This window comes from Rhagoletis pomonella, unplaced genomic scaffold (assembly GCF_013731165.1).
Source record: "Rhagoletis pomonella isolate Grant_MI unplaced genomic scaffold, Rhpom_1.0 Rhpom_scaffold_00002, whole genome shotgun sequence".
NCBI lineage: Eukaryota > Metazoa > Arthropoda > Insecta > Diptera > Tephritidae > Rhagoletis > Rhagoletis pomonella.
The window spans coordinates 37,980,439-37,991,269 of NW_023458556.1; the positions used below are offsets into that span (position 1 = coordinate 37,980,439).

General features: G+C 41.7%; 3 protein-coding genes across 5 annotated transcripts in view; 1 reads left to right on the forward strand and 2 right to left on the reverse strand.

Moving 5' to 3' along the window:
• Positions 1 to 239, reverse strand: part of LOC118733570 (inhibitor of growth protein 3) — a 2,337-nt gene extending 2,098 nt beyond the window's left edge. Inside the window, exon 1 of the mRNA XM_036463012.1 lies at positions 80 to 239. Within this exon, the coding sequence (XP_036318905.1) occupies positions 80 to 107 (28 nt within the window). The 5' untranslated portion in view covers positions 108 to 239. The remainder of the gene's footprint in view (positions 1 to 79) is intronic.
• Positions 240 to 1,854: 1,615 nt separating this feature from the next.
• LOC118734639 lies at positions 1,855 to 3,370 on the forward strand. 3 transcript variants are annotated; one of them, XM_036464343.1, is made up of 2 exons: positions 1,855 to 2,113; positions 2,331 to 3,370. In XM_036464343.1, the coding sequence occupies exon 2, from the start codon at positions 2,397 to 2,399 to the stop codon at positions 3,336 to 3,338; it is 942 nt and encodes a 313-aa protein (XP_036320236.1). In that variant the 5' UTR covers positions 1,855 to 2,113; positions 2,331 to 2,396; the 3' UTR covers positions 3,339 to 3,370. The 3 variants fall into 3 exon arrangements, with proteins under 3 accessions (XP_036320236.1, XP_036320237.1, XP_036320238.1); XM_036464344.1 differs by having other exon boundaries at positions 2,382 to 3,370; XM_036464345.1 differs by having other exon boundaries at positions 2,386 to 3,370.
• A 4,552-nt stretch (positions 3,371 to 7,922) lies between these two features.
• LOC118734640 (carboxypeptidase B-like) lies at positions 7,923 to 9,603 on the reverse strand. Its single transcript, XM_036464346.1, has 3 exons — positions 9,433 to 9,603; positions 8,983 to 9,136; positions 7,923 to 8,891 (listed from the first exon to the last, which is right to left on the reverse strand). The coding sequence occupies exons 1-3, from the start codon at positions 9,557 to 9,559 to the stop codon at positions 8,099 to 8,101; spliced, it is 1,074 nt and encodes a 357-aa protein (XP_036320239.1). The 5' UTR covers positions 9,560 to 9,603; the 3' UTR covers positions 7,923 to 8,098.
• Positions 9,604 to 10,831: the final 1,228 nt, after the last annotated feature.

Genomic DNA, 10,831 nt, shown 5'->3' on the forward strand with positions numbered 1-10,831 from the left:
CACCACACGTAACCTCCAAATGTGCGCTTGATCCGCGAAGCACTGAAAACTTTATACGGTTGTGGGAACATGAACTTACTTTCAAGATAATCCTCTAGATATAACATGTTTTCTAGATAGTTATGCACAAGTTAAGACCAAATAGTCGCAAAATCTCAAATATTAAATTTATTAGCAACAAATTGAAGAAAAATCAGCAAAAACACGTCTCTCCAATAGCACTGTCCAAAGAATTTTTCTGACAATAGTGATTTGCTGCATTGTCGGTACCTAGTACTCGGTACCAAATACTCCCAAAATTTTTCGGTACCCAACAGAGTGGCCAGATTTTCTTTTGGATATTTGCGCGTAAAAATTTAAGAAATCGCCATTGGCGGGTTTTTCCCTTCAAATAAATTTTTTCCAATTATAAAAATATAGAAAACTTAGTTTTCCACGATAATTTTACAGAAGAGGCTAATGAACTGCGTGATAAACTTGACTTAAGAAGCATATTAAAAGACTCAAAAATATTGAATCACCCTAATCGAAGTACTTTTGAAACGATTACCTAGTCAATTAAATACTTTTAAAAAAGATTTGATTTTGTCACCAGAAAAGTGTGTGAATCACAAGAGGGCGACTTTCAGGGACCTGCCAATTCACTATTTGACTTTGAAGGAAAGCAAAGCAGCGGAAACTGAATATTTAAATCTTTTAACTTTCCCCTGGAATAATTTTTCTCAGAACCATTCCATCGGACTTTGAAGAATTTTAGATAATTTTGCGCAAGAGGCAAAAAAATGTTTGGAAAGATCATGGTGCAGCGAACAAAGGAGGCGCCGTCAGTGGTACCGCTACTTTGGTTTTGCCGATTTTGACCATGAACCAAAAATACAAGATTACGTAAGAACGCGACGTTGTATTTGTAACTGGTTTTGAGAAAAAAGTTTGCGAGAGCGAGTTCGTCAGCTGAGCGTTTGTTAACATTACAAGCACCACTATTTGACACTTTTATTCAAGTAAAGAAGAGTTAATTCAACATGACAACACGTTTTAAAGCATTTTGTTGCATCATTTTACCTAAATTGTGCGTTTAAAGAGGCTGACAATAATTTTGGCTAATTTTGGTTTTCGTGGTTTTCTTTGCTTTGTTTACTTTTCGCTCGTTTTCCAGTGAAACAAGATGGCGTAGAACCCGCTAAAAAATCGACTTTTTTCACTCTCTTGTTCTTACGTGATCTTGTGCAAAGAACGTAAATGTATAAGAAGCGACAACTCGTTACTTTGAAAATGTGCCGGCCCAAATGTACATTTACGTTCTTTGGTTGATATAAAACAGGTAATTTCATCCATAAATTACAACTTTACAACTTCCATACTAAAAAGGAAGCTTATAAAGGTCTTGCATAGCGCATGTATTTAATTTACTTATATTTGTTTAAAATTATAAAATAAAGTAAATCTATGCACATGCGCATGCAAATTGTTAAATGCCGTCAGCAAATAAACAAAAAGAGCTACGGCCATGTTTTTTCTCATTTCATTTTATTATTTCTATCATCGGTCACTTTTTCTTAACGTTCTTTATCGCCGCGAAACCATATGTGCGGCGAATTCATTTACGAAAATGGATGTTAAAACGAACGCGAACTCCTCATCTCAACCTTTCAGACCTCACTCGCCGACTTTAACGAGTTGTCGCTTCTTATACATTTACGTTCTTTGGCCAACTGGTTAGCCGATAAATCGATCGGTGTGTAGGGCCTTTAATACATTCTCTTTGGAATGCTTTTCAACACTGTTTCCTAAATTATTAGACAAATGGCAACGTTGTATACAATGTATCACAACAACAACCACAATATTAAAAACAAAACAAAAATTGAGAAGCGTCCAAAAGGATAATTGACAAAGCAAAAACAGGACACAGACGTAGGACAAGTGTTTTCATTTTGTTCGTGTTATCCTTCGTATGTGCGGTCGCCCGAATTGTCCTCGAAATCGCTGGCGTTTTGACTCGCTGAGCAATCGGTTGTGAATGGTCATTGCGCGAAGACGCCGTGGAAATAGCGTTGATATTTGGGCCGTCCAAAATTTGCCAAACATTTTACATTTATTTTTGCTTGTTATGGTGAGTGTTTTGTGCAAAGTTCAGTGTTTTTCTTGAAAGCAGTCACTGAAGTGAAACAAGTTTAATTTGAAAAGTTTAAGAAACAAGCAATACGCAGACTATTTGAAGTTGTTCTCGTGTATGCATACATACGTGAATTTGTTAAATCTTTAGTACATATTAAAATTTTGCATTTTTCGATTCAATTCAGCCAAGCTTTTAATAAATTCATTCTTAGTGCTGCCCAAATTAAAATTTCATAATACAATTTTACAAAATTTTACCAAAGAAAGTGTGATAAATTATGTCTAAAGTGTTGGCTCAACAAAATGCACTGCCTACCCAGCAGTCCGAAAAATCTGAAAATAAAAAAACCACACCCACTGTAAAATCGCTCAATAACAACAAAAGCGGCATAAATGGTAGTACCAGCATGAGAGGAACAGTCTCCAGCTCCTTGTCTTGTTCGTCGGAGTCACCATCTACTTCATCATCGCCCATTACTGTTGATTTCGATGAATTCACCAGCAGCTCCATTCTAGAATTTCTGGCAAGGGAACAAGAATGTTGTACTGAAGCAGATGCCGAAAGCATTTTTCAGGAAGTTAGTCGTTTGGCAGACAATTCGGATACACGTAGCGTTGATGAGATTTTGCGTGAAGCTGAGCTACTAATGCAACAGCAACCGCTTTTAGGAAGTGCTGATAAAACAGACAAATCAGGGCAAAATAAAAAGCCTAACGCACATGGAGTGGACAAAATACGAGTGGCTCACTCGAAACAGTCATTATCTCCAGAGCAAAAACAGAATCCTTCACCGCTGCAACAAGCTCAACCACTAACTGTGGCAATACAAAACATTAAACTAAATAGTAAATATACGAAGAGCATTGAAAATATTTGCCCAGTTCAGAAGCAAACGGCAGTAAGTGCGCCCACTCGACTGACCAACGGCAACTGTAACTATCAAGACATAGTGCAGTCACAAAAAAACAGATCGCCTGCAACGCTGTGCACAATGTCTACACCCCCAGCTACTACCACACCTCAGACGCCGACACCAACTGCCGCCACACCAATTGGCAATCAACGCTTTGATGTTTTTGTTGATAATTTGCCATCGGTGTCGGTAATTTCTGAAGAGTCGACACCGAAGGACATGCAAAATATGACAGCAACTGAAGCCGATGTGACAACCATGGCACTGGTAAATGGAGACGATGATGATACAGATACGGTGAGTTAGGGGCGCCCTCACGCAAGCTTAACTATTCATCTATGCAGGGCTATAAATAAATAATCCATATTATTAATCTAAGTTCACATGTGTACGCATACATTTTTTGTACATACGTACATTATACTACATATGAATGCATATGGCAATAATTGTGAAAGTGGCCCAGTAGCGAAAATGGTCACCGGGGACATCGTCACTTATGAGCCACGACAGTCGGGTCTACGTAACCGGAACGACCCAGATTTATATCTGGCCAAGGACTGTCACTCCAGCAACACTCCCCAAAAAGTCTTTGGGGAATTTGTATGCTGCTACAACAACAGCAACAAGAATTTAGTTATCATTCCCACGACAGCCGGTTCTACGTACCGGAATGACTCCGGTTTTACCCGAGCAAGGGCTGTTGTTTCGGCGATCTAACCCCATTTAGGTCGGCGAAGTATCTCAGAAGTTGTTCGTCCATAGGGCTACATTCGCTACGTTTTCTTCTACTCAGGGCTGGCATCGAGTCAAACCCAGGGCCAGAAACCTACACCAGCTTTGTATGCCAGAGACGACTACACCACAACTCCACCTCAGTCAAGTGTAATGCTTGGGAGGGGTGGAGTCACCTCAGAGTCTGCTCAGGACTACGGACACATCGGCAGTGGACCAAATCGTATGTGGCCACCTGCTGCTCAAACAGAGCAGCCTCCACGGCTAACCCCAGTCCACCTGAGCAGTCCCACACAAACACCACAGCACAACAACATAACAACACAATAAACCACACCACAACCGCGACAGACCACAGAACACACACAACCGCAACACCACGCACACGCCGCCGCCAACAACTCTTGGTTCCGCCTACAATCTACACAGTATGTCAGACCAGGATATTCCGTAATGTGACATCAGTCAAGTGCAACACCTGCCTTGGCTGGTGCCACTTTAGGGCATGTTCAGGTCTGCGCACCACGCGAGTTTGGACGAGGAACTTCGAGGGCCCGTGTTGCGCAGCACGGTCGCAAACTTCAACCGCGACGCCACCCACCACCACCACAGGGCGGCAACCACCTCAGCAGCGCACACAGCCAATGGCGTCACGGCCACACACATCACTCACACCCCGCATTACCACACGTCTCCCGAACCACATGAAGCTCCTTCAATTTAATTGCAACGGGCTTCAGAGCAAGATCGAGGAGAAAACCGTCTTTATGGGAAGGCATGGTATACTGATAGCTGCGGTCCAAGAGACGAAGCTGCACAGCAATTCAACATTGTTGAATTGTGCCGGGTACAACGTGCACCGTCGAGATCGCGTGCGAGATAATGGTGGTGGCTTAGCGTTCATCACGCACCACACCGTGCAGTATCGTCCTATCGAAGAAGACATCGACCGCAGGGATACGACCCTAGAATGTCAGGGCATTGCTATCCAGTCAGGCGATGTTGAGCTCGAAATATTCAACGTTTACATACCCCCTGTCACCTGATATAGGTGCGCTCGTCAGAGGTGAAAACAGAATGGTAGTAGGTGACTTTAATGCGCACCACGATCCTTGGCACTCAAGCCTGTCAAACGATCGTAGGGGAACCGATTTGGCTGAGCAGATAGACGATTCGACATTCTGCACAATGAACGACGACGCACCCACCAGGATTATGGGCAGCTGCTGCAGCTCGCCAGACATAACAATAGTCAGCGGAGCACCGAACATACATATGAAAACACCTTCGCTGCTCTCCCCACACCAACCGACGTCCACGTAAGTTCCCCAGGGCTGTCACTGCTGCTGCATCCCGCTTCGTACCGGCAAGATGCATCACTGACCCACGTCCAAATTTCCCTGCCGAAGCGGCTGTATTAGCCGATGAGCGTGACAGCCTTCGTCAGGCCGATCCGGTGATCCCCGTATCAGGGATCTCAACGCGGATATTCGGCAACTAGTGAACGTACATAAGCGGAAGAAGTGGGAAGAACATCTGAAGACCTGTAACTTCACCTTTGGTGTGAGTAAGCTTTGGTCAACCGTGAGGTCACTATCCAATCCGACGAAGCACGACGACAGAGTCGAAATTTCTTTCGGCGACCATGCCTCGTTGGACCCGGAGCGATGCGCGAGCTACTTTAGCCGGCAGTTCATACTTCATCCTCCGGTGGACAAAACCAAGCGTCGAGTGACCAGAAGGCTGCACAAACTGCCAACAAATTGTGCGCCCCTTGCTTTCACTTGCGGTGAAGTTCAGGTGGCCATCGGGAAGGCGAAAGCCTCCAAAGCCATGGGTCCGACGGAATATGCATGCTGATGCTGAAAAATTTGGGTCCTGCGGGAGTAGCGTACCTAACGGAGGTCCTCAATTTGTCTATGGCCACTCTCATCATCCCAGACATCTGGAAGGTGGGGAGAGTGGTCCCACTGCTCAAACCGGGGAAATCTGCCAACAAAGGAGATTCGTATCGACCGATAACGCTCCTTTCCCCGGTAGCGAAGACACTTGAGGCCCTGCTGCTCCCGTATTTCACGAACCACCTGACCCCAGCGAAGCATCAGCATGGTTTCCGTAAAGTGCACAGTACAACAACAGTACAACAACAGCACTTAACGCCATAAACACTCAGATAACTCGTGGCCTCAACCGTAACCGTCCCTGTGAGAGAACGATTCTAGTAGCGTTGGACCTGTCAAAGGCTTTTGACACTGTCAGCCATTCTACGCTACTAGAAGATATAGAGGCTTCCTCTCTCCCACAGAGGCTCAAACGGTGGTCGGCAAATTATCTGAGTGGTCGACACTCGTCGGTAATGTTTAGAGACAAATCGAGCAATCTTAGGAAAATCAAACAGGGGGTTCCACAGGGTGGTGTCCTATCCCCGCTACTGTTTAACTTTTACATTTCAAAGCTCCCTCAACCACCAGAGGGAGTCTCGATTGTCTACTACGCCGACGATTGCTCGATCATGGCGACTGGGAATGGAATTGATGACCTGTGTTCGAAAGTAAACGGGTATCTCTCCGATCTTTCTCGCTTCTTCACTGCAAAGTGTCTAGCCCTCTCCCCTACGAAATCCTCTGCGACCTTGTTCACCACCTGAACGAAGGAGGTCAGGCTACCGCTGGGAATTCATGTCGATGATACACCAATTCCGACGGTGAATAACCCCAAAATACTCCGAGTAACATTCGACAGCCTGCTCTCCTTCTCTGCGCACGCAACCGCTATTGTCAACAAAGTACAGAGCCGCAACAAAGTCCTCAAGTCGCTAGCCGGCAGTACCTGGGGCAAAGACAAAGAAACGTTGCTGGCAACATACAAGGCAATAGGCCGGCCGGTTTTAAACTACGCATCACCAATGTGGTCGCCGGGGACTAGTAGGACGCAGTGGATGAAGCTACAGACAGCACAAAACACCGCACTCAGGTCAGCGACCGGATGCCTCCTGATGTCACCCGAACACCACCTCAATGACGAGGCGAAAATGCTCCCAATTAGGGAGCGCAACACAATGCTCTGCAAGCAGTTTCTGGTTGGGAGCCACAGATGCGGCCACCCAAACAGACAGCTGCTTGCAGAGGAGCCCTCGCCTAGACACGTCAGGAGGCATCTATATGAACTGACGGACGAAGTCCAGGGGTTCATTAAGCAGCCTCTGGACCCGTCAGCATACCAACAGGCCCTGAACGGCATTCACAGAGACTCAGTCTCGAGTTATGTAAACTCTAGACCTGTGAATGCCGTTCTAGGCACACAAACACCGGACATTGACGCGACGGAGCTCCATCTGCCTCGGGAGACAAGAACAACAATAGCCCAACTTCGCTCTGGCTACTGCAGCAGGCTGAACTCTTACCTGAGTAGGCTAAATGCGGATGTGCCGAATGAATGTCCGGCATGCGGAGAGACCCCTCACGACTCGAAACATCTCTTCGCATTCCCGGAAAACCCCACAACCCTAACGGCGCTGTCCCTGTGGACCGACCCCATAGAGGCTGAACACTTCTTGGGGCTGCCGTTAGTGGAACTTGACGACAACGACTGAGATACCAACCGATCTGGGCGGGGTTGTTGTAGCCGCTACAACAACAACAACAGGATTTGGGGATATCATCGCACTTGCTGTGAGTCCTAAACGACATACAGCTGACGATGACACTGGTGACAATGTCATGCAGGTGTGCTCCTATCAAAGAGTTACAACAGACAATGGGACGTATGCATAAACACTAAGCAAATTATTTTTCTTAAAATTACAGACCTTTCACCCGACTTCTTGAAATAAATTTAAATGAAAGATATACAATTTTAAGAAAAAGCGATTAGTGCAGGATACCGTCACTTGAATATCAACAATGATCACTGCATTTCAAAGTCATGCAGAGGTCATCAACGATCAAAATAACTTAGAAGACTTATATCAGGAAGAGTTGGTAAAGTTCACTAATTTAAAGTCAACTAGGCAGCTTCTACATTTCTGTGGTCATAAGCAATAACCGCCTAAGTCGAGAAAAAAAGTTTTAAACATTTGGATTGTAATGTTAGCCTTATGGGGAAGCCAACATATTTTTGTCTATAACTTTTTAAATAGTCTAGCTGGCGCGATGGGGATTTCACATACGCATGGAACAGTAGTTGGAGAATACGATAGCATATATAACTCAATTCTTTCTTAAGTCGACTTAGGCGGTTATTGCTTATGACCACAGATTTATTTAATAAGCAAATATTGATCGATTTTTATTAAGAAAAATAAATAAATTTCAACTAGAAAACTCCTAAAATCAGTATAAAACAAATTCAAATTCATATATACTACTGATGACGTCTGCTACGGCTTCCACAACAATTAAGCCTTCCTTACCAGCGTCAACTATCTGTGACGGTGGTAAGAAGAATCCATATTCACCCATATCGCGTAACTCAATTACATATGGATATTTCACATCACATTCAGCCCTCGCCCAATCTGTTGAAACGCCACTTACACTTCCATAGCTTTCATAAGTTGCACTACATTTATAAGTTTTTCCAGTGGTTTCTTCTATTCGGTTGGCAGCAATTTTGCAAATACGTTGCCACTCCTTAGTAGAATAATCTTTTTCAGACTTGTAAGCCCAAGGATAGCTAATTACTTGGTCATAGCTATGAAATGTTAAGTAAGCTTCGAGGTTGTTTCTATGTTCATATAAAAAATTACTAATAGCCAGAGTTTCCGGTTCCGAAAAGGCTGAATGACCGCCAAAATTTTCAGCGCATGGATCATTAGAGGTATCACTAACACCCCAATCAACATTAAAATTGCGGTTCAAGTCGACACCGCGACATGTCGAACCGTTTATCATGGCACGATTCTTGCGCCAAAAGCGATCAACCTCCTGACTGTACACATACCCATCTGGATTAGCGACTGGCATAATGTACCAAGTAATATTTTTAAGATGACCTGATAGATTATGCCATTTAGTCACTAATTCGTTGAGTACAAAGGTGGTTGTCGACGGACTTATCCATTCGCGTGGATGAATGCCACCTTCGATGAAAATCGTTTTGCCGTCTTGGTGATCCGCTGAAATTCTGTGGATTAAAATTTGAGTTAATTATACATACTTAGTAGTACGTATTTTGGGTTCATGTTGGCTGTAATAGTACATAGATATGTATATACCTTAACACTTTGATATCTCTTCCTTCCACGGTCACACCGATATTATCCACTCTTGTAATTTGAGGAAATTTATTGTTTATCTGATGCAGGAAATCATAGATTACACTCAAGTTATGGTATTGATTCCAATTCATGGCACTGACGATGTGCGGATCTTAAATATAAGCATAAAATAAATGCTAGGCGCTTTAAACTGGAAGTGCTTAAATTGTTCAATATCTAAAATTTTTTCTCTCTTCTTCATCTTTATAAAATATATGTAATTTTAAGCTAATGTATTTTTATTCTTATGTATGCGAATTATCTTAGTTGTAAACGACAGTATTATATACGATGGGCTCAAAAGACATCAGTCTTATGCCCAATTAGCTACATAAATAAATAAATAAGTACATACACTAAAATGTTAACAACTATAATTATGAAGTAATTTATTTCATTCCAAATTACCATCAATTTCATTTTGATCTTCAATAATTGCATTACTCCACAGCGGCTTCGAAATATTACCCAATGCTGCACTGATAAATGTCAGCGATATTAGCACTTCGCAGATAAAATATTTACAAAGCGCCATGCTACTTGCAAGGACCGCTTACGAATACAGAATAAAGAGTTTGTCTTGTAGCTTCATGCCGCTTAATTTCATTTTTGAGATAACACGTTTTTCGACTTTAATGTAAATGCACAGTATCAGGTACCCATACGTACATACATATGCATCTGCATCTGCACATACATACACTTGTGGTCAGCTGATTAAGTTAAGTCACATTTTGACAAGCTTTGGCCATTGTTTTGTTTATTTAATATTAAAATTTTTTTTTATACAAGTATAGCATCTTATATAACCAGAGCCATATAAATCTAGTACATTTCAAAGATTGTACAAAAAATCAACAAAGTACCAATTACTTACACCCAGAAATTTATGCTGGACAACTTTTTTCATATGGAAGAAAATGTCTAGCTATAAAACTGCATACCTAAAGTTTTTCTAAAAATTCTAAATAAAAAGTTTGAAATTTTTTGGAGGTAATTGGTAAGGTTTGTTGAATTTTTTTAATTTGGTTGGTTATATAACCTGCAGCACTTTTTTATAAAAAAAAATATTAAATATTAAATAACAAAAAAAAAAAATTGCCAAAACTGGTCAACTTGTCACTTAACTTAATCAGCTGACCACAAGAGTATATATGTACATACATATGTATGTATATACTTACAGGCTTCTTGACAGTTGTGATCAAAATTATTGCGTTTTACGCTTCAAAAGTTACCCCAACACTTATATTGACATAGCGTTCCAAAATTAAATAAAAATTCGTGTGACTTGGAACGCGAAAAGCACAAGTTATAAGCCTAATCGAGTGATAAAAAATCAAATACATACCTCCAACCACCACCAAAATTCAGAAATAGGGACAAAAAGATGTTCTGTATGCCACCTAATGATTTATTTTTTAATTCACATCAAGTAGTTTAGTGCTACTGATAACAGGACAAACGTTTCCAAGCGTAATGTAATTAAAAAAAAAAATCATCACATTGTAAACCTTTAAAAAATTTTAGAATTTTTTTCCAGTATGCAGTTTTGTAACCCATAGAATTATAAAAAAAATGGCGTAATACCTTCAACAAAAAAAAAAAAAAAAACAAATCAAAAATCAACAAGATTTTTTAAAAACAGGAAACTTGTACCTTATTTAGGTCCAATCCTTATATTTTCGGACGAAAATCTGAAAAGTGTCAAAATGCAAGACCGTAAGTAAAATACGCTCACTAAAAGAGAATAACAGGAAAAAGTAAAGGAACGCAAAAAACCAAATTTTCAGTCCAAAGAATGGCA